The 24,218-nt window shown below is 47.5% G+C and overlaps 1 protein-coding gene across 1 annotated transcript in view; it reads left to right on the plus strand.

The window, feature by feature from the left end:
- Positions 1 to 24,218, plus strand: part of SYT17 (synaptotagmin 17) — an 84,069-nt gene that overhangs the window by 49,753 nt on the left and 10,098 nt on the right. The window contains exon 7 of the mRNA XM_003998799.6: positions 1,035 to 1,190. Coding sequence (XP_003998848.1) covers positions 1,035 to 1,190 — 156 coding nt within the window. The remainder of the gene's footprint in view (positions 1 to 1,034; positions 1,191 to 24,218) is intronic.

Below are 24,218 nucleotides of genomic sequence, written 5' to 3' on the forward strand. Positions count from 1 at the left end.
ATAGCAAACCAATTCAAGCATGACTTTTAATGAAATGGAACAGATTCCATTCCATCTGTATGTAGCTTCTCCCTTGACAGCAAAGGATATTATCATGAAAGTAGCCAGGGTCTCTGGGACCTCTTCAGCTCAGTGGAGGAACTACTGTCTCCTCTAAGTACAGTAGCTAAAATAAATCACTTTTGCTGTAAGGTGACAGCTGCATTTAGAAGACAACTTGCATTCTCAAAAACCACATTATAAAAATAGAGGTTTTGAACGGGCCATTGGAAGGGATGGTATTAAAGCTGGAGAGTTTCAGACTCATCACCATGGGAAAGTCAGTATGATAAAATGATTAAGTGTTTCAAAGTCAAACTGCCTGAACCAAGTCCTAATTCTACTGCTTACAAATGATGTGACCTTGAAGAGGTTATTTAACCTCCATAAGCCTCAATTTCTCCATCTGAAAAATTGAGATAATAATAGTACCCATCTCACTGGATTGTTTCAACAAATATTAGATAAGGTACGCAGATCTCTTTGTAAACTAGAAAGTGATCTAAGAATGATAGTTACTATTCTGATACTCCTACGTATGTGCTACAGGCTCACTGACAAGGTAATGGGTTTCTAGGGGCAGAAAAATGAGGGCAGACTCTGGGTCTGACTCTTCTCCCACTAGTCTGATCTTAAGTAGATCATTTCCTATCTTGAGTCTTCAGTTTCTTCATCTGTTAAATGCATACAGTGCTTGACACATGGAAGGAGCTCAATAAATCTTGGATGGCTGGAGGAAGAGAGAAGGGGATGAGCAGATAAGCAGCTGGATGGGGAAGAGAGAGGAATAGTAATGGACGGATGGATGGGAAGATGGATGAACAAAAGGAGGGGTGGATACCTGGACTGATGGATGGAAAGATAAATGGATTGATGGGGATAAAGAGTGACGAAAGGATGGGTAGATGGTTGGGTTATCAGATAGATGGCAAGTTGGATGGATGGATTGAGTTTCATGAGCTCCAACATTGTATAATGCTGTGTCTGATTCCCAGACCCGTTTGTGAAAATCCAGCTGGTACATGGACTCAAGCTTGTGAAAACAAAGAAGACATCCTTCTTAAGAGGAACAATTGATCCTTTCTACAATGAATCCTTCAGCTTCAAAGTTCCCCAAGAAGAACTGGAAAATGCCAGCTTAGTGTTTACAGGTACGTTGTGTTCCAGATCCTGATGATCTCCAGGTGAGGCTATTCCACTTATTGTCCTAAAAACAGAAGGTATGTAGAGAGGACAGTCTTTAAGAACTTCATGTCTGGTATTCAGCTACCTGGGTTTGAATTCATTTACCACTTGTGAACTTGGGCAAGATCCATAAAACTGTACAGCATGATTATTACAAATGTAAACTTTGGAGCCAGGTTTCCTGGCGCTTCCACATAATTACTGAAGACTTGGGCAAGTAGCTTGGCCCCTCTGAGCCTCAGTTTCTTCACCTATGAAATGGGCAATAATAGTACTTGCTTCATAGGTTTGTCGTGAAGACTAAGGGACTTACAACCTGGAAATAGTAATGAGTGCTCACTATGTTAGTTTTGGTTGCATGATCATTCCAGTAGCTTATAGTCTAATAGGGAAACATGAGGAAATAGGGTCACCTAACTCAGGAGGATTTTGAAAGCCTTCCCAGAGGACATGGTGTTTAAGTAGAGGCTCCATGTGCCACTCTGGTTGAATTTAATCGGTTGTTTTCAGGGTGTATTAGTTATCTATTGCTGCAATACGAATTTAGTGACTTAAAACAGTGAACATTTATTAAGCTCATAGTTCCTATGGCTCAGGAACCCAGGCATAGCGTTGCTCGGTGCTCCTGGCTGAGGTTATCTCACAAGGCTGCACTCAAGGTATTGGCTGGGGCTGCAGTCTCATCTTAATGCTCATCTGGGGGAGGATCTGTTTTTAAGCTTATGCACATAGTCAGCGGTTGGCAGGATTCCGTTTCTTGCAGTGGAGATGCATGGGATTGGAGGCTTCAGTTCCTTCCTGGATGTCAGCCAGTGACCTTCTTGTGTTTCTCATCATGTGGGCTTCTCCATGGGGTAACTCACAGCATGACAGATGGCTTCCATCAGAGCAGGCACATGAGGGAGCAAGATGGAAGCCGGAGTCTTATTGTTAACCTAACCTTAGAAATGATGTCCCGTCACTTTTGCCATATTCTGTTCAGTAAAAGCGACCCAGTGGGTCCAGCTCACCTTCTAGGGGAAGGGGATTACAGGAGGGTGTGAATACTGGAAGTTAGGGATCATTGGGAGCCATTTTGGAAGCTGGCTACCGCAGCATAGAACCAATAGAAGTAATGGTTTTTATCTCCTGTGTCCTCGTCATAGGAGGGGCTTCACTTATATTATCGCTAATACTCATCATGATTCCCCCTGTCAAGTCAGTATCATCCCTGTAGACTTACAGGGCTGGGGACTGAGACCAAGGCTTAAAACCTGAGCGAGCCACCCAGCGTCAGACTGGTAGAATCAAGATTCAGGCTCTAGTCTTCCTCGCTCCAAAGATGAAGGGGTCTGCCTTTCCCAAACGCGCAGGTAGTGCTGGCATTGGGGTTCTGGTATCACACTGAAGAGTCCTGCTCCAGAGTAGTTGAAAGCTTCATCCGTTTAGATCTAGTCTAAAACCCTTAGCTGCAGGTCTCCCAAGAAAGAAGGCTGTGGCTGAAAAGCCGTTGCATGTGAGGCTTCCTCTGCATGGGCTTATTGCTTCTCATCGCCAGGATTGCAAATGTGCTGTGCTCCAGGACTCCCCCGAGGCACGTTGGTTCTGGGTTTTCTAAGGGCCTGTCACCCAGAGAGTCTGCATCCATTCAGGGGATGCCTGCCCTAAGCAGACACGACAGTCCTATCTGTTGCAGCCTGCGATGGCTGCTGTCCAAGGGTCCCACTCTCCCCAAGGTTTCAGGTGAAGACAGAAGACAGTGATTCCCCTGAATCTTTAAATGGTAGAGGGCAGGCAGTGGGAGCTTTATTGAACCAAGATAAGATCCAAGCATGGAATATGGATTCCCAAGGCCCTACTGAAAATAAAGGACTTAATGTTGCACGTGGAGATCAGGAGGGGGCCCAGGGGGCATTGAGTGCCCATAAGGGAAGCCCTGACACTTGTGTATTTTACTTAAGATTTTATGACAAAAGTAGCACACGCCTGTTACAACCAAAAGATGCGAATGGACAGAGAGTCAGAAGAGCAGGGGGGTTTAAATGCATGGGCTGTGGAGCCAGGGCCTGGGCCTTGGCTTTGTGGCCTTGAGCAAGATATGATGGCTATCAGTTGGACAACGTAGCTCTAGGTTTTACCTGGATTTATTTTCAGTTCTCGGTCATCCATAGCTTTTTTTTTTTTTTTAAAGAATGTTCTTATTTTTTTTGCGTCTTTAATCATCTCTTCTAAAATTTGAGCATTTATTGCTCTAACAGCTGTATGCTTACTAGGGTGTAAAATGAGTGTAACTACACAAGGACGTCTTGAAAGATTGTTATGTGGGTTAAATGAGAACAAGACATAATCTTTGCTAAGCACTGTGTCTAGTGCACAGCAGGCACTTAGTAACCGTTAACTATTATTATTTTTTGTTTATTTATTTATTTTGAGAGAGAGTGCATGGGGGAGGGGGAGAGAGAGAGAGAGAGAGAGAGAGAGAGAGAGAGAGAGAGAGAGAATCCCAAGCAGATGCCACCTTGTCCGCACAGAGCCCAACTTGAGGCTTGAACTCACGATTTCAAAATCATGACCTGAGCTGAAATCAAGAGTCAGATGCTAAACCGATTGAGCCGCCCAGGTGCTCCAGTAACTGTTAATTATTATTTAAAAAAAATTTTTTTTAACATTTATTTATTTTTTGATAGAGACAGAGTGTGAGTGGGGGAGGGGCAGAGAGAGAGGGAGACACAGAATCCGAAGCAGGCTGCAGGATCCCAGGTGTCAGCACAGAGCCGGACGCGGGGCTCGAACTCACGGACCGTGAGATCATGACCTGAGCCGAAGTCGGACGCTTAAACCACTGAGCCACCCAGGCGCCCCTGTTAATTATTATTAAAAGGCAGTTTTACTCTCTTCTTCATCCCCCTTCTAGTCCCTTCTCCCTTAAGTCACCGGTCACCACCTTGAGTGTCCTGGTATGCATCATTTCACACTTTCTCCCTTCTTCACACAAACATCATCCACATACAGAAAATTCAGCTCCTTTAAGAAGTTATTCATTAGGGATATCTGGGTGGCTGGTCGGTTTAGTGTCAGATTCTTGATTACGGCTCAGGTCATGATCTCAGGGTTCGTGAGTTTGAGCCCGGCGTCCAGCTCTGTGCTGACAGTGTAGAGCCTGCTTGGGGTTCTCTCTCTCCCTCTCTCTCTGCCCCTCCCCCCTGCCGAAATCAATAAATAAACATTTCTTTTTAAAAAAGAAGTTATTCATTAATTCAGGAAGTATGTATTGAGCACGTGCGCTGTCCCAGACACTGTTTCCGAGGGCTGGGAATATAGCAGTGAACAAAACAGCCCCTGCTCTTCCTGCTCTCATGGAGCTTTTGGGACTGTTCTGTGGACACTACTCTGAAACTTGCTTTTGTTTCATTAACAAACGAATGTGTGCAGTCCCTCCAGGTCAATGCAAATGTTAGTGGGCCTAGCTCCTTATTTTTTATAATCGCATTATACGCCGTCCCCTGGTGTAATACAGAAACAGCAGAGATTACACATAGTGGGGGGCGAGGGACGGTGTGGGGAGGTCAGGGGCATGTGACAGAGCTTGAGATAATGTGGTAAGAACCTTGCAGCAGAAAAATACCCAGAAGGACAGAAAGTTTTGACATCCGTTCAGAGGTGTTTTGAAGCCTTGAGTCCCGTATGTATGTGAACACCGTAGGGCAGAAGCCTCAAACTGGGGCAGCTCTCCCGCCCCCACCCCCATACATCTCTCAGTCACCCCCCTGCACTTATGGTGACAGTTATCAGACAAGGCCCGTGCTCTCCATTTGTGGAAGACCTGCTTCTCTTGTTTAAATGTTGGGGTTTTTGAGGGGTGCCTGGGTGGCTCAGTCGGTTGAGTATCTGACTTGGGTTCAGGTTATGATCTCACAGTTCATGAGTTCGAGGCCCCGTCAGGTTCTGTGCTGACAGCTCAGAGCCTGGAGCCTGCTTCTGATTCTGTGTCTCCCTCTCTTTCTGCCCATCCCCTGCTCGTTTTCTCTCTCTTTCTCTCTCAAATAAACATTTTTCAAAAATTTATAAATGTTGGGGTTTCAGGCTCCTAGCTCGAGGGCACCTCTTGCCAGCTTAAAGCCCACTGAAAATATTCTTTCTAGAGAAGGAAGAATCTCAGGTCTCCCTGCCTTCTTCACTAAGGGATTCTTAACTCTGGCTGTATGTACTTCAGAATCGACTGGGAGCTTTAAAGTGCTACCAATGGCCAGACCCCACTCCCAGAGACTCTGACCAACTGGACTGAGTCTGGGGTCTCAGCTCTCTCTCTGTATATGTGTATGTGTATTTTTAAAGCACCCCAGATGTTTAAAGCAACGCAGTCAGGGTTGAGAACCATAGCTGTGAGTGGAAATCCCAGCTGGGATGGCATTTTTCATGAAGGGCCCTGGCTGCAATAATAAAAGAAATGCAGGGGCGCCTGGGTGGCGCAGTCGGTTAAGCGTCCGACTTCAGCCAGGTCACGATCTCGCGGTCCGGGAGTTCGAGCCCCGCGTCGGGCTCTGGGCTGATGGCTCAGAGCCTGGAGCCTGTTTCCGATTCTGTGTCTCCCTCTCTCTCTGCCCCTCCCCCGTTCATGCTCTGTCTCTCTCTGTCCCAAAAATAAATAAACGTTGAAAAAAATAAATAAATAAATAAATAAAAAATAAAAGAAATGCAGATTGAGCTAGTATCTATCTAGGCAGTTGAGGAATTGTCCTGAATTCAGATCTAGAATGTTCTAACTTGCTTTATTTATCAGCTAGGGGAAAGAGCTGTCACCTCCAGGCTAAAGATCTGAAACCTACCTATTAGCTTGTTTCCAAACACTTCCCAACCAAAGTAAGGTTGATCTGCACTTTGAGCATTTGTGGAGAATCCTGGTAAAAGCCTGTAATTAGCTGGTGGGCGGGGCTTTCTTGGCAGTTACTTTCCTGTGTGGGATGAGGGTTCTTCTGCAGTTTTCAATCAGGTGACTTCTGCAGCTGAAGTTTAAAAAGGGGGTGTGGGGTGGCTTTTCAACTCAGGGGGGAGAAACATGCAGCCCAAAGGTCTTCCGGGGAAAGTAAAGTGGATTTGGCCACTGTGGTTAGTGGGCTATTATTGGAAGTGGGGGAAGAAAAGAAGGAAAAATAGAAATGCAGATTGATGGTGCCTCTGCAAAAAATTAAAAATAGAATTACTATGTGATCCAGCAATTGCGCTCTGGGTATATCCCCAAAAGAATCGAAAACAGGACTCAAAACAGACATTGGCGTATCCACGCTCATAGCGATATGATTCCCAGTAGCTAGAAGGTGGAAGCAGCCCAGGTGTCCGTCAATAGATGGCTACATGGATAAACAAAATGTGACCTGTCCCTTCAGTGGACTGTTATCCAGCCTTCAAAGGAGGGCAATGGTGACGTGCTACAAAGCGGATGAACCTTGAACGCATCCTGCTACATGAAATAAGGCAGATATGAAAGGTCAAATGCTATATAATTCCATTTATATGAGATGCCTAGAGTAGACAAATTGATAGAGACAGAAAATAGAATAGAGGTTTAGCCGGGGCTGGGTGGGGGAGGAGAATGGGGACTAATTTGTTGGCGGGTGTGGAATTCTAGTTTGGGAAGATAAAAGCTTCTGGAGACGGATAGTGCGGTGGTTCTGCCACAATCGGAATCATCTCAATGCCACTGCATTGAATACCTAAAAGTGTGTAAGGGTAAATTTTATGTTGCGCATATTTTATGACAATGTAAAGAACAAAAACAAGAAATGCAGCTGGAGCTCCACAGAACGCAGGCGGTTCAGAGTAGTACGTGGATGCTGAGGCTGGCCCCTTGCCGACTGTTTTCCTGAGAAAAGTCCCTGCCCTTTTATTGTCACTTGAACGACCTAAATGTCATGGTTAGGGGCCACGCCCTGGAGCCAGATGCCCAGGGGTTCGTTCTATGATCTTGGCGCTTGCCTTGACCTCTTTTGTGCCTCACCTTCCTCATCTGTAAAATGGGGATAATGGTTCCTACATCAGTAGATTATTGTCAAGTCCAAACTGGGTTAATAATGTACACAAAGGCATAGAATGGTGCTTCGCTCAGAGAAAGTGCCCCATCAGTATAGCTATTATTATTATTACTCAGAAGACACCATATTTATATAGCTAGGTCCACCTTAAGGCTTTTCTGAAAGAAAGCAGGGCAGTACACACAAATAAATAATATTTTCTACCCACTTGCTAAACTTAAAGTCAGAGTTTCTGTGGAAAACCCAAAAAGGGAAGGAAAACTTACTTTATAGGGGCGCCTGGGTGGCTCAGTCGATTAAGTGTCCGACTTCGGCTCAAGTCATAATCTCCGGTTCATGGGTTCAAGCCCTGCGTTTGGCTCTGTGCTGACAGCTCAGAGCCTGGAGCCTGCCTCAGATTCTGTGTCTCCCTCTGTCTGCCCCTCCGCTGCTGGTGCTCTATCTCTCTCTCAAAAATAAAACAAACACTTAAAAAATACATATATTGGGGTGCCTGGGTGGCTCAGTCGGTTGAGCATCCGACTTTGGCTCAAGTCATGACCTCACGGTTCGTGGGTTCGAGCGCCACATCAGGCTCTGTGCTGACTGCTTGCTCAGAGCCTGGAGCCTGCTTCAGATTCTGTGTCTCCTTCCCTCTCTGCCCCTCCCCCGGTCACACTTTGTCTCACTCTGTTTCTCAAAAATAAATAAATGTAAAAAAATTTTTTTGAAAAAAAAAAAAAATTACATATATTATGTTGGGACTTTAAAAAATCCTGAGGCCCAGGCCCCAGGCCAGAGCAACTGAATGAGCCAGAGCATCTATGTTTGGGGAAGGAGAAGGGGGTATGTGTTTCACGGCTCCCCAGATGATTCTCTTGCACAGCCTGGGTTAGCAGCATTCGCCCACACTGTTCTGCCTCCCTCCTCACCCCACTGTCTGCTTGGAGGCCTCCCAGGCCTCTCTTCAAGAGTGAGTTCCAAGGCACCTGGTCTGCTTCCATAATTGCTTGGCTTTCTGCAGCTCTAGCATCAAATTGGTTCATTGAATCTGCTGGTATGATGAGGTGGGCGGGGTCGAGTGGTGGAGGGTGAGATAGAAGGTCTGGAGCGATGCTGCTACCTTCGTGCCTGGGAAGACTTCAGGGCTGATCGGGCAGTGGAGGACCCGCTGGAAAAAGTGTTGGGGTTTGGGAAGCAGGACATTGAAGAAGCCGAGGGCTTCCAGCTGAGGACAGGAGAGGAGGCCAGTCTGAGAGGGGCAGAGCCTTTCTGCGAGAGCCAGAAACTCCCTCGAGATGGAGAGACGCTGTGGGCTTGTTCGGGGCCACAGATGTTCCCCAGCATCTGGCCTCAGCCCACCTCTGCCACGCCTCCTCTCCAGCCTCCCCACAGCCTCTGTCTCCTCTCCCTGCCCAACTGACTGGGCACCAGGCTCAGCTCTGCCTCCTAGAGAAACGGGTGCACAGCCATTCAGAGTATAGATCGGGGTGACACACGGCTTGGTTCACATAACACCCTTACCATGTAGCAAGTGCATGTGACCTTGGGTCAGGGACGTCCCTTTCCCGAACCTCAGTTTCCTCCTCTTACACCCTTCCGACCTCAGTACATCATATAAAAAGCTTTACACGGTGCCTTGTACACAGTTCGTGCTCCGTGAATACCAATGTGATGGTGACGGTGATGATGACGGATGTTGCCATAGAGGAGCGGACGGACTCTGGAGTTATACAGACTTGGACTTGAATCTTGGCCCCACTGTTAGCCAGCTGTGTGACTTCAAGCAGAGGACTCCACCCCTCTGAGTCTGGACTTTCTCTTGTGTAAAATGTAGCAAATTATTCCTATGATGGGAAGTAAAGGCAAATCAGCATGTGGCCTTGTCCACCCCAGAAATAGCCCCTTGGAAAATCATGCCTGTCATTTGAATAATTCCAGTGTGTAAGAGTTAAAATGCTGGCGCTTTTGAGGTTAATGGCTCGGCCCGGCTGCCTGTGGCTGTCTCCCTAGCCTAGCTCCCTCACCTAATCATCGTCACCCCAAAGCTGCCAGCTGGTACAGTGTCCACGAGCCAGGGATTGACACGAAAGCTGTGCCAACTCAGCCATAGAACCAGACCGGCTTGTGCTCCCTGAAGTGCCCTGGGGTTGGCAGTGTGTGGGAGGACCCGGCGGTAGGCGCTTGTCTCCAGCCAAGACCCAGATCCGGTCACAGGAAGCGAGCAGCCGAGCATGAAGACCAAAGCCTCCACTTTCTGGACAGAGGGTAATGAAAGTGGGCCCCTGTGGGCCAGAGTGTGGGGAAGATTGCAGAGAGGAAGGCAGCCCCAGAAGGAAGCCCATGAACTTACATATGAACTCCTGGGCTCACCCCGAGCTGCTCGTGAGTGGATATGACCCTAAGCAGTACATGGGAGACTTTGAGAACCGAACTACAAAGTGTAGACTACCACCCGGGTCTGGAGCTGGCCCCTTGGGGACAGATAGGAATAGCACTGAAAAGACCTTGAAAACTAACTGACATTGGAAAAACAGCATATAGAAGGCGGGTTAGAACATGTGGTCTGAACCTAACCTAGTCAGTTGCCTGATGCAACTGAAAAACCAATATATTTAGAAGGATTTATTTATTTATTTATTTATTTATTTATTTATTTTAAAATAATTTTTTATTATTTTCATTTTTGAGAGAGAGAGTGAGAGCAGGGTAGGGGCAGAGAGAGAGGGAGACAGAAGATTAGACGCAGGCTGCAGAGCCTGATGCAGGGCTTAAACTCACAAACCACGAGATCATGACCTGAGCTGAAGTTGGACACTTAATTGAGCCACCCAGGCGCCCCTATTTAGAAGGATTTAAACAAGACCTAGAGTCTCATGATATAATATTCAAAATGTCCAGGATACACTCCAGAATGACCTGGTTCACAAAGAACCAGCAAAGGCTGGCAAATTGTCAGAGGAAATATAATCAGCAGGCACCCACTGCAAGATGACCCAGATATTGGAATGATCACACAGAGACGTTAGAGAAGTTCTTACAACCATGCTCCAAGAAGTAAGCGTGAATCCTCTTGGAAAGAATGGTATGGAGAGAATGTTGCAGGTTAGTAGAGAAACAGAAAAAAGAACCAAGTGGAAATTTTCGCACGGCAAAGTAGAATGACAAATCAGATATTCACTGGATGGGCTCAAAGGCAGAATGGAGATGAGGGAGGAAAGAGTGAACTTACAGACAGATCAAGAGAAATGATGTCCTGTGATCAGCAGAGTAAAAAGATTAGAGGGAAAGAGGAACAGAAGGGGAAAAGAGAGTATGGCGGGGACCATCAGGATGGGAGTGGGGGACTTACCCCCCAGACGTCCCATGAGTTCCTTACCAGGTTGCTGGACCACTAGCTCAGGGGCCCCACGACTGTCCTTCCCTTCCCAGAAAGCATTAGCAAGTCACGAGGAGGCAGTACCGTGCTGTGGTTGAATTCAGCCAGCCCTGGCCTCAGACCGTGACTGTGGGTCAGTGGCTTTGCCTTGGTGAGGCTCAGTTTCCTTGACTGAACAGTGGGGACATTATATTTATCGTGAAACCCCTGTGAGTTCATTATCTCATTTGGTCTTTCAATAAACTTATAAAGTGGCCATTATTCATTGGGGAAACTGAAGCTCAGAGAAAGGGATTGCAGTGAGTCGAGCCAACTGCAAAGTCTGCGAGAATGGTCCCCACCAGACTGCCCTGTTCTCACTTCAGACCAGCCGGCTAGAAAGTCAGGTCCCTGTGACCGTGCAGTTTCAATGATGCACAAGAATGACTCACAGGACTCCAGAAGGTGTTACTTATGACTACAGTCTCATGGTGGCAGAAGGACACAAATGAAAATCGGCCCAGGAAGGAGACACACAGGGCAGAGTCCAGAACGGGTCCAGATGCGGAGCCTCCGGTCATTTTCTCCGCAAGGAGTCCTGGATGGCGCTGCCTCTTCCTGGTCACTAGGTGTGCACTGTGCATAGAATGTTAGCAATTAGGGGAGTTCACCGAGTCTTTGGTGTCCAGAACTTGTACTGGGGCTCCATCTTGCACTCTCTGACAGCTGAACTTCAGCCTCCAGCACCTCCCAGAGGTCCAGCTAATACCTCTCATCATCAGTTCCTCCAGGAGACCCCAAAGCTCTCCCCATAAATCACATTGTCCAGTGGCCAGGGCCCTGAGGCAAACACAGCCCCTGCAGGATATTCCAGAAACCCGGAGATCACCTCCCAGGAGCCAAGGGCATAGACCAGATCACTCTGTGGACACAATGAATTCTTTACTACGTAGGAAATAACTGGTCACTTGGGCCACGAGGTCATCCAGCTGGTGAATGGTTGGGCCAGGCTTCCAACCCAAGTTGTTTGGTTCCCAAGTCTTCCTCACTCTTAACCAAGTACACTTTGATAACTGTGTGAATCTCCTGGTGATCTTGTTAAAATGCAGATCCTGAGTCAGTAAGTCTGAGAGAGACCTGAGCCTCTGTGTTTCTAATAAGCTCCAGGTAACACCGATGCTGGCCTGAAGACCACGCTTTGAATAGTAGGAAGACACTTCACCTGTTCTCCCAGCTTACCCCATTATGTCCAGGGCACAGAAGGCAGTGTGAGTTTGGAAAAAAGTACCACAGGGCAGGTCAAGTAGAGGATATAGGATGAGAAGCTCACTTTTTTTTCCTAAGTGCCTTGAGAAGCCCTTGGAGGGTATTTGGCCAGGGAAGTGCTATGATCATGTTTTAAAGTATCAGTCCAGGGGCGCCTGGGTGGCCCAGTCAGTTAAGCATCCGACTCTTGATTCCAGCTCAGGTCATGATCACAGTGGTTTGTGGGTTCAAGCCCCACATCTGTGTTGATGGCAGAGCCTGCTTGGTATTCTGTCTCCCTCTCTCTCTGCCCCTCCCTTGTGCGCACTCTCTCTCTCACTCTCTCTCTAAGTAATAAATGAACATTTAAAAGAATTAATAAACTATCACCCCAGCTGTTGAATGGAGGATGGTATTGTCAGAAAGCAAGAGGGGGAGCGAAGAGACCTTGTGGAAGGCTACAGTGCTGGTCAAAGGGACAGGTGATGGTGGCTTGGACCACAGAGGTGGCAAAAGGGGGTTCAAAAAAGTAACAGTGAGATCTAAGGTAGGAGGCAGAGTCAACAGAAAGTGCTCATGGTGTAGATGTAAAGGATGCTCCTCTATCTTGGCAAGCTCCTTAACTCCTCTGAATGAACATTTCCTTGTCTGTAGATTTCAGTCTCCCAACTCTTAGAGTGTCATGGGGACAAAAGGAAATGATGTACGTAATGTTATTAGCACAGCAGTTGGCCCTTAGTGAGGGCTCGGTGGATGTGACATTGAGCCTGGGTGTGGGCATAGGCAGTCAGCAGATGGAAGCAGACGCCTGGCTCTCCTGGCAGAGCACTCCCACCTCGCTTCTCCTCCGGAGAGCTCCTTGAGGCTGCCAGAGTCCATCCACCCAGGTGGTAAAACTTGGCTGGATCTTAAACATTCATTTTGGGTTCTGGTGGCAGCCTTTAAAGACCAGGCCAGCTGCCAGGGCTCCTGGGGATTTTTACTCCATTTGCATGGTTGTTTAATGTGTTTGGTGCCTTTGGAGGGAACCTCATTCCAGGCAAATCTCCATGGGGGAAAGCATCAGGGGGCTGGGGATTTATCCAACCACACGTGTCCCTGCAGAGCCTCAGCAAGGAGTGGGAAGGGAGAGCCAGTGAAGGCCAGATTCAGCCTTGCCTTGTGCTTCAGTGCTGGCGAGAAGCCGCCGGGCTCAGCAGCCAAGGCCAGCACCTGGTGGCTGTAAGACGAAGGCTTGCTGGTGGAATAAACCAGACACCATGAATATCCTTTCCGGAGAGTCCTTCTGTGCATTCTTTGTCTTGACTGCACCAACCCAGAGCTGCTCGTGCGGGAGAAGGCTTCACCTTTGAAACGCTAGGGACTGTGGGGCACAGGCTGAGTGTCCCTTATCTGCCTGCATCTCGGGGAGACCTTGTGGACCAAGCTTTGGCTTAGAAGTCAGAGAACCAGATCCAAAGAGCGTGGTAACCGAATCATCTCAAGTAGGACCTTTTCGTGCTGTTGAACCTCCATTTTCCACCTGTCAGATTTAAATAAGGTCTACCTGGAGGGGGCATCTGGGTGGCTCAGTTAAGCGCCTGACTTCAGCTCAGGTCACGATATCACAGTTCGTGAGTTTGAGTCCCACATTGTGTGAGCTTGAGCCTCACTTTGGGTGAGCCCCACTTCTCTCTCCCCCTCTCTCTGCCCCTTGCTCGTTTGCGCCTAAAATAAAATAAAAATAAATAAAATGAAAATACAAAAACATAGGTCTACCTCGAGGTAGCTCATTCCGTCTTTAGCAATGATAGCGAACACATACATGGCGCTTCCTGCGTGCCCAGCACTGCTCTGAGTGCTTCACGTGAATTAACTCATTTAATCTTCATGGCACTGTGACATAGGAATTGCAATTATGTTATGAAGGAGGAACTGAGGCACTGATTGGGGAAGTACTGTGCTCAAGGTCTTCTGGGTCCAGAATCTGGACTCTCGGTCACTGAGTTACACAGCCTCAAATATTTATCAAGCCCCTACTATGTTGAGGTGCTGTGCTAGTTGCTAGAGAAATAGCAGAGAGGCAGAAATAACTAATCCTTTCATGAGACTGGTATGCTAGCTGGAGTGAGACAAAGAAACACCTAAATAATTACAGAGTATGGTGACAGGGGCCAGAGCATCACTTTAAACTGGGTAATATAAGCTTAGAAAGGGCTGGCTATGCAAAGATCAGGGAGAACAGTCTAGGCAGAGGAAATGGCAAGTGCAAAGGCCCTGAGGCAAGAATGAGCAAGAAGACGAAAGTGGTCAGAGCATAGTTAATGAGGGGAGTGAGTTACATGAAAGGTCAGAGCAAAAGTAGCTTAAGCTTACTTGTTAAGCTTAGATGACAAGTATTTCTTTCTCTTTTATTTAAGTTTATTTATTTTGAGAGAGCGAGAGCAGGGGAAGGACAGAGAGAGAAGGAGAGAGAGAATCCCAAGGAGGCTTTGTGCCACCAGTGCAGAGCCCAGTGCGGGGCCTGATCTCACAAACCGCCCCCCCGAGACTGTTAGGCACTGAGAAAACTGGCGAACGTGACAGATGTGGCTTCTGCCTTCCCGAAGGAGTGAGATGATGTGCGTGTAGGGATACTTAGCACATAACAGATGCTCAGTGGGTGTAATTTTCTCTTTCCATGTGTGTAAGCTGACATGAAAGCTGCTCCCCTAGGTTTCTGCCTAACCCCCAGCCCCCACAGGAAAGCAGGATGTAGTTGGCTTATAATGGCAATCGTTTCTGGAGACAGCCTTAGGCAAGGGCATTCTTCACCCGCCAACAGGTGGGTGAAGAATGAGCAGAGCGGGCACAAGGGGTAGGCCTTCCCTCTGTCTTTAGGCGCTGGTGCCCCACTCCGGCCGGGGGAGGGAGGGTCTTTGCGGCTTACCTCACGGCTGCCCTCTTTGGGATCCTGAGTTACACAGGCCCAGGAAGGTGTCCGCTGGCCGGGCACCAAACTTCTCATTACGTGTCTGCTTTTAAATTTTTTTTTTTTCAACGTTTTTATTTATTTTTGGGACAGAGAGAGACAGAGCATGAACGGGGGAGGGGCAGAGAGAGAGGGAGACACAGAATCGGAAACAGGCTCCAGGCTCCGAGCCATCAGCCCAGAGCCTGACGCGGGGCTCGAACTCCCGGACCACGAGATCGTGACCTGGCTGAAGTCGGACGCTTAACCGACTGCGCCACCCCGGCGCCCCACGTGTCTGCTTTTAGATTCTATTCTGCCTAATTTTATCAGGGCTGGAGAAACAGAAGAGAGGCAGCCTATGGATGATTCGTGGGTGGGATCCTCTTCCATCCTGGTTCAGGGTCATCTTGGCCCTCTCAGTGGTGTCTTGGGTCAGGAGGGGTCAGGACACTTCAGGGGGGCATGGACAACTCTGTGATCAAATGAGGGTCCCCAGCCTTACTACAAGAAGTTTCTGTAAAGCCCAGGGTGTTCCTGAGGCATTTGAGGACTGGGGCAAATCATTCTTTCCCAGGTTATTGAGGGTGCCTCACAAGAGAAGTCACAGAAGGGGTAATGGGAAGGGCAGGAACTCAGTGGTAGCTCTCTTCCCACTTTTTTTTTAAAAATTTTTTTTTAACGTTTATTTATTTTTGAGACAGAGAGAGACAGAGCATGAACGGGGGAGGGTCAGAGAGAGGGAGACACAGAATCTGAAGCAGGCTCCAGGCTCTGAGCTGTCAGCACAGAGCCCGACGCGGGGCTCGAACTCACGGACTGCGAGATCATGACCTGAGCCGAAGTCGGCCGCTTAACCGACTGAGCCACCCAGGCGCCCCTCTTCCCACTCTTAATAACAGGCAACCTTCATTAAGGTTTAGTGGATTCCAGGCACCGCCCCAAGGACTATCTGAGTTGGCCCTCACAACAACCAGACGAGGGAGGTACTACTGTTATCCCCATTTTATAGAGGAGGAAGAACTCGGATGATTTGCTTAAAGTCACTGTATGAACTAAGGGAGGGGAAGGCTGCTGTAGTAGACCAGCCACGCTGTGTGGGGCTTAGCACGGTAGAAGCTTCTTTCTTGCTTGCACACTGGTGTTTGCGGGCTCCTTCACGAGTAGCCTTCCGTGCAAGGATTCAGCGATCCAGGCCCCTTCTGTTTTGTGGCTCTGCCGTCTTCTCAGGCCGTGGAGGGTTTCACCTCCAGCTGGTGGTTGGGAAAGAGAGAGAAAGTGTTGAGGATTGTGTGGGAAGTTTTAATAGGCCAAGCCTGGAAGTTACGAATATCACTTTCACTTCTATTCAGACTCCGTTGGCTCCAGCTCCCCGCGAGGGGGAGGCTGAGATAACAGTCCTGCTGCTCGTCCAGGAAGAAAAGGCTTTGGTGACCTCACGGCCGTCTCTGCCAAAGGGGCCCAACTGGGCAAATAAAAGCCAACCTGGGCCCTGAACAAGCTTGCTCCCCTGCCTCCCCAAGCACCTGCTGCCTCTGAGCTCCCCCATGAGTGTCAGTGTTGGGGGGATCCCACCTCACCGAACCCCAGGCTTGGGGAATTCAGCCCAACGAGAGCAGTTCCTGTAGTGAATTTGCCAGATACCTTTTGGCTGGCAAGCCCTGGGCACCTGCTGACGTACGAAAGGAGTTGACCACTGGTTCTCAGCTGGGCTGATGTCTCCCAGCGGACATTTGGCAGGGTCTGGAGGTGTTTCTGGTTGTCACAACTCCAGGGGTGTCACTGGCATCTGGTGGGTAGGGCTCAGGGATGCTGCTGGCATCCCACAATGCACTGACAACCCCCCACGATGGTGCTGAGGTGGAGACACCCCCGAACCAGAGGGGTGGATCTGCTGGTCTTGGAGTTTGCGAGGTGAGGTGGTGACCTCTGTGAAGGGCAGGCGGGTGCCGGCTCAGAGCCAGTGTGCTCCAGTTAGGTGCCTGTTAGAGGCATGTTTCTTCTCCTTACGGCATTTTAAGCTCTCTTCATTCTTAGTGGTTTTTCTTTGGCTGCCTGAGTGTGAAGAATTCAGGGGTAGAAACTCTTGGGTGAATGTGTGCTCATCTGTGCAGATTTTTCAAATGGCTTCCTTGCTTCCACCCATAAAAATGTGGGCAGACAGAAGCATGCTCTGCAAACAAGCCGCCTTCCCAGGTGGTATGACCTGGACAGATGGAGTGCAGCCTGGCTCTGCGGGCGAGGGGGTGGGGGGCCCTCTCAGGAAGAGGAGCAGGGTATTTTTAAATCCGGTCTCTGCTCCTCCCCACCTTGTGGTTTATGGGTACGTGTCACTTGCATGTGGTGATGTGCAGGGTTCACAAGGGAAGAGGAGTTCTGATGGCTTTTCAGTAATTATAAAGGATATATATTTATACACACATGTATGTGTATATAACACAACCATTTGGAGAGAGTAGAATAAAAAGTAAAAATGCTCCCTGCTTAAAGGTGGTTACTCCTAACAAGTCTTCTTTCTAGGAATATATGCATTTATGTGTATGTGCACATGTATGTGCCTATATATCTGGCAGGTGTACATGTGTGTGTGTGTGTGTGTGTGTGTGTGTGCGTGTGTGTATCTCCACCTGCTATTGTGAGTATCCAAAATATATATGCTTTTCTGTAACTTGCTCTTTTCACATAATGGTTCTTGGGCATTTTTTCATATTAGCATACTTATATATAGGAGAGCCAGGCACCGTGGATATATCAGTGAACAAATTAGACAAAAATCCTGGTTTGGGGGCACCTGGCGGGGGGGTGCTCAGTCTGTTAAGCGTCTGACTCTTGATTTCAGCTCAGGTCATGATCTCACAGTTTGTGAGTTCGAGCCCCGTATCAGGCTCCATGCTGACAATTCCAAGCCTGCTTGTGATTCTCTCTCTCTCCCTCTCTCTCTGTGCCCCTCCCCTGCTCGCTCTCTCTCTCTCTCTCAAAATAAATAAATATGCGTTAAAAAAAAGTCCCAGTTTCATTAGATGGCTACTTGAACATGGGAAGACAAGTAGCAAACAAAACAAATCCGTATGATGCCATGTAGAGATGATGTTCGGTGCTAAGGAGGAAACAGAAGGAAGGAAAGAGAATAGTGAGTTTTGGAGTGAGGATTGCAAGTTTTTCCAAGGTGGCCAGGAAAGGCCTCATGGAGAAGGGGACATTTGAGCCAGGATGTGAAGGCAATCAGAGAGGAGATCGGAGATGTGCCACGTGGATGTGAGTGAGTGTGGGAAGAGCCTTGCAGCCAAAAAGGATAGCAAGTGTAGAAGCCTTTACATGGGAGAGATAGCCGGCAGACCAGCGTGGCTGACACGGAGCACAGATTCCCCTAATTATTTGTAACAACCACGTGATATTTCATTAAGTCCAGGAGTTGAAGAAGTTATTTAATTAGTCCCCTGTTGGTACCATTGGGACTAATGCCAGGTTTTTTTTTGCAGTTAGAAGAATCATTGGGGTTGGCATCCTCAACGCGTCTCTGCTGATGTGTCCAAATATACCATGAACTAAAACCCAGCCATGGGATTGCTTGGTCGAAGCATAGATGTTTGTCTGTTTTGATAGCTAGTGTCAAAATTTGCAACCCCCCCCCCCCAAAAAAAAGTGGCACAGTTTTATTCTTTTCTGTCTTCTTGCAAACGAAACAGATGGTTTTGGCAAATATTTTTGCACCTTTGTGGCCCAGGGAGGCCCCAACTCCTGGCTGCCCAAAAAAGGATTCTTGTAAGGCTGAAATAAACAAGTTTTGAAGATTCTGAAGTGCTGAACAGCTACGAGGTGATTTTTTTTTTACCTTTAAAAAGCATTTTGATTTTTAATATATATTATATAATAATTCAAATATATGGAAAAGTACAGAAAAATAATCACAGGCAATCAGCACCACCCTCCCCGCCCCCCCACCCCGATCTGCCTCAGATTAATTTTTCATTTCTCAGTTGCCCTCGGCAAAGCAATTCCACACTGGTTGCTGGCTTCCAGAACCCAGGGTGTGCAATTATTTTATTTTGAAATGAACTGTGTGAAAAAGGGATACACGGACTTAATCAAGGTTTAAAACTTTTGCTCTTTGAAAGAGTTAAGAAAACAAAAGAGCAAGGCACACCTCGAGGAATTTTTTGGGGCGCCTGGGTGGCTCAGTCCGTACAGCATCCGGCTTCAGCTCAGGTCATGATCTCGCGGTTTGTGGGTTCGAGCCCCGCATTGGGCTCTGTGCTGACAGTTCTGAGCCTGGAGCCTGCTTCGGATTCTGTGTCTGCCTCTCTCTCTGCCCCTTCCCCACTCGCTCTGTCTCCTCTCTCTCTCAAAAATAAATTTAAAAAAAGAGGAATTTTTTGCAAAACATAACCAATAAAGAACCTGTATCCAGAATACATAAAGAATCCTAGTAGCTCAGTAACAAGACAACAGTCCACAATTCAGTAAAAAGCGGGCCAAGGTTTGAACAGACGCCCTTCACAAGAAGACACAGGAACAGGAAAGCAGCACCAGAAAAGATGCTCTACCTCCTTAGTCATCAGAAGTGCAAAGTGAAACCACCGTAAGATCCACTGCGCATCCACTAGCACAGCTAACGCCGAAAATACTGGGGCGCCTGGGTGGCTCAGTTGGTTGAGTGTCCCTCCGTCTTCTGCTCAGGTCATGATCTCACAGTTCGTGGGTTTGAGCCCCACATCGGGCTCACTGCTGTCAGCCTGTCAGCACAGAGCCTGCTTTGGATCCTCTGTCCTCCTCTCTTTCCATCCCCCACTTACACTGTCCCAAAAATAAATAATTTTTTTTTTTAATTTAAAAATAAGGGCTGAAAATACCAAGGGTTGGCGAGGATGTGGGGCAACTAGAACTTTCCTGCATTTCCGGTGGGAATGCAAGATGCTGTAACCACTTTGGAAAACAGTATGCATGGCCTTCTAAAGTTAAATACACATTTACCATACAGACCAGCATTCCACTAGGAGTGGAAGAGAAACGAAAACATACGTCCACAAAAAGTCATGCACACAGATGTTCCTAATAGCATTATTTGTTAACAGCCAAAAACCTGGAAACAACCCAAATGTCCATCAACTTGTGGATGGATAAACCAATTATGATACATCATACATTAGACTACTACCCAGCAATAAAAAAGAAAAAGATACTAATACACATACACATGGATGAATCTCAAAAACATTACGGTATAATGCAAATGACTATATACTATGTGATTCCATTTTTATGAAATTCTGGCGTAAGCAAAACTTGGCCCACTTGGGTCAGGGAAAAGGATGGAAGGGAAAGGGAAAAGAAGGAACTTTGTTGGAGAGAGAGAACTATGTATCTTGATTATAGTGGTAGTTACGTGTTCGTATACAATAATCAGTATACATCCAACTGTGTACTTAAAATGGATGGATTTTATTCTGTGAAAATAATACTTTAGTAAATAAAACCGAAGAGAATTTTTTTTTAATTTTTAATTTTATCTTATTTATTTTTTTAGTTTTAGTGACTTCTTTATTTTTTTTTTTTTTTCAACGTTTTTTATTTATTTTTGGGACAGAGAGAGACAGAGCATGAACGGGGAAGGGGCAGAGAGAGAGGGAGACACAGAATCGGAAACAGGCTCCAGGCTCCGAGCCATCAGACCAGAGCCTGACGCGGGGCTCGAACTCCCGGACCGCGAGATCGTGACCTGGCTGAAGTCGGACGCTCAACCGACTGCGCCACCCAGGCGCCCCTATTTTTTAAGTTTATTTATTTATTTTGAGAGAGAGAGAGAGAGCATAATCGAGGGAGGGGCAGAAAGAGAGGGAGAGAGAGACAATCCCAAGCAGGCTGTCTATTGTCAGTGCAGAGCCAGACATGGGACTCAAACTCATGAACCGGGAGATCGTGACCTGAGCCGAAACTAAGAGTCGGACGTTTAACTGACTAAGCCACCCAGAAGCGCCATAAGTGTTTTTTTTTTTTTTTAATTTTTTTTTTTTAACGTTGTATTTATTTTTGAGACAGGGAGAGACAGAGCATGAACAGGGGAGGGTCGGAGAGAGGGAGACACAGAATCTGAAGCAGGCCCCAGGCTCTGAGCTGTCAGCACAGAGCCCGACGCGGGGCTCGAACTCACGGACCGAGAGATCATGACCTGAGCTGAAGTCGGCCGCTTAACCGACTGAGCCACCCAGGCGCCCCAGTGTTTTTTTTTTTTTAAATAAAATATGTGGATGTGATTTTAATTTGCATTTCTTGGGAGTCTCGTGGCATGGAACATCTGTCATGAGCTTTTCCTGTGGAAGGAGAAAGGCATTTAAGGCAGGGGTGTGCCTTGAACAGGATCCAGCGTGCTCATCTGTCAAAAGCAGACTTGAATCTTTCATTTGCTGTTGTGATTAGACAGCACATCAGGGTGCTGGACCCTTCTGTTCAGGCCCAGGATGGTGTTTCTGGCCATGTGTGGTCTAGTTGTTGTGGTCACTGGGATAACCTGGCGGGACCCACCGGGAGCTCCTCGGCCTCTCTCCGGGGACTGTGGCCTTTTTCCCTCCTGTGACCAGCCTGTGAACGGAGTAGCCGCACAGACCCGGAAACAGATTTCTGGGGCAGAAAGAAGCAAGTTAACGGCTATGAAACTAAAACGGTTGAGTTTGTGTGTTTGTCTTTTACTGTCTCAACATTTTATTGAGACCCTTTAAGAAAATATTGGAAGAATTATTCAGTCAACACCTGCATCCCCATCACCTAGATTTTACAATGACTATTTTGCTGTTTGCTTTGTCACACGTCTAACCATCTCTCTGTGTATCTCTCAATTCATATTGTTTCCACGCCTTTCGAGACCAGTGGCAAACTTTAGTTCCCATTCATTTGTTGTTTAAAGTTGACTTTTTGCTGAAGCTTGACATACAGAAAATCGTTACACAGGCGTGACTTATGAAGAAATCACTGGCCATTGGTGATTAAGTGAGTCTCCTGCCCCTTTCCTCTCTCCAGAGGTTGGGCAGTTGGGATGGGCTGAAAGGTCCAACCTTCTAATCATGCCTTGGGCTTTCTGGCAGCTAGATCCCATCCTGAAACCATCTGGAGACCTCACCCATATCATTAGTATACAAGAAGACACTCACCAGTTGAAGATTCCATGGGTCTTAGAAGCTCTTGTGTCGTGAACCAGGGACTAAGACCAAATATTATAATAAAAGATGCTCCTATCATCCGTTTCACTTGGAAATTACAAGGGTTTTAGGAGCTCTGTGTCAGGAAGTGGCGGCAGAAACCAAATATGTATGTTTTATTATGTCACTTTATGTGCATTCATTTACATATTGTCTGTGACTCCTTTCTTTTAATGTTTGTTTACTGAGAGAGAGAGAGAGAGGGAAAGAGAGTACGGGAGGGGCAGAGAGAGGAAGAGAGAGAATCCTAAGCAGGCTCTGTGCTGGCAGCCCAGGGTCCAACGTGGGGCTCGATCTCATGAACTATGAGACCGTGACCTGAGCCAAAATCAAGAGTTGGACACGTAACCAGCTGAGCCACCCAGGCGCCCCTGTGGCTGCTTTCTGCTGCAATGGCGGGGTAGTTGCAACAGAGACTACAGTTGGCCCTTGAAGCCTAAAATATTTACTGTCTGTCTGTCTGTCTGTCTTTTTTTTATGGAAAACGTCTGCCTACCCTTCCCCTGATGTAACACCTCTGGGCTCTCTTTCATTCATCTTATTATTTGATTTATTCTCTGTTATTTTCTATCCACTCCTCCCAGGGAAGAGTTGACTTACCTGACTGGGAACAGTTTTCCTCTGGAGGTCCACAGCCTTCTGCTGGATGGGATTAAGGTGGGTCCCAGCCCTCCTCTCGCTGGGACCTACCTGCCTACAATGGGCGGGGAGGGGTGGGATTCTCTGTAGCTCCTTCAGGGCACCTGCTGTTCAGGCTTGGCCCTGCAGGGACAAGGCCTCCACTGGTTTTGGTCAGAGAAGTTTAATTCCAGAACAACTGATAGGGCCAGGCCCCCTCCCACAGTCCAGCTGAACTACCAATCCAACCACTGTTTTGTTCTGCATCTAACACAGTGTATCTAACCCGGCCCCATGAGAATCGCCAGGGGAGCATTTGAAAAACCCTGGAATCTAGCCCCTGACCCCAAACCAATCAACAGAATCTCTTGGACTGAGTTTCTGGGCACTAGGCTTTTTCAAAGCCTTCCAAGTGACTCACATGTCTGTGATATTTCTCCTTTATTTTCTCAATTGTTTCTCAATTATTTCTGAAGACTGGGAGGGGAAGATTCGATTAATTACCCCCTTGGAGGTTCAGCAGGTGTTTTGCAAATAGCTCTGAAGCCAGTTTGTAGCGAACATTTCCCCCAGAGGGATGCCAGCAGCTCAGAAACAAGTGTACAAAGATGATCCTCTTTCAGATACATACATTGTGGTTGTTCGTGTAAAAACAAGCACATTATATTATAGTCACACCTTTAAATGCTTCCTCCTAGACGGTGTGATTCACACCCAGAACTGAAAGTGATTCTTCCACCCATATGCCATCTTTATAAACGCAGGCTCCACATGGCTCAGTTTCCGCACAGAGGAGTGAAAAAGTGGACCAGCCGTGGTCCAAAGGAATTTCAAAGGGAATCTCAATCTTGAGTCCTATGTCTTGAGGAAGGTGGAAAAGACCTAATTCCAAGGCCACAGTGACAGTTCTCAGAGCCTCTTCCTCCACTCCCAGGTTTGTGGATTAATGAAGGGAAACCCCAGGCCACTTGCTTTTCCCTTAAGGCAGGGTTGCTCATTCTCAGTGCTTGCAGGCGTTTGGGGCCAGATGATCCTTTGTTGTGAGGCTGTCCTGAGTACAGTAGGGTGTTGAACTGTATTCCCCCTCTGGTTGTGACAGTCCAGATGTCTCCTAACTTTGCCAAATTTGGGGAACAGAACAGGCCCAGCTGAGAACCACTGCATGAAAGGAATTGAACAACTCGTTAAGCTCGTATATATCCTGTAGACCTGGCCAAAAGGGACTTCCACCCTGGGCCTTGTGCTTTCTTTCTTTTTTTTTTTTTTTTTTAATTTTTTTTAATGTTTATTTCTTTTTTTTTTTCAGCGTTTATTTATTTTTCGGACAGAGAGAGACAGAGCATGAACGGGGGAGGGGCAGAGAGAGAGGGAGACACAGAATCGGAAACAGGCTCCAGGCTCTGAGCCATCAGCCCAGAGCCCGACGCGGGGCTCGAACTCACTGACCGCGAGATCGTGACCTGGCTGAAGTCGGACGCTTAACCGACTGCGCCACCCAGGCGCCCCAAATGTTTATTTCTTTTTGAGAGAGAAAAAAACAGAGCATGAGTGGGGGAGGGGCGGAGGAAGTAGGGGGAGACACAGAATCCAAAGCCAACTCCAGGCTCCAAGCTGTCAGCACAGAGCCCCACACGGGGCTCAAACTCACGAACTGCAAGACTCTGAGC

The sequence above is a fragment of the Felis catus genome, chromosome E3, assembly GCF_018350175.1.
Source record: "Felis catus isolate Fca126 chromosome E3, F.catus_Fca126_mat1.0, whole genome shotgun sequence".
Lineage (NCBI taxonomy): Eukaryota > Metazoa > Chordata > Mammalia > Carnivora > Felidae > Felis > Felis catus.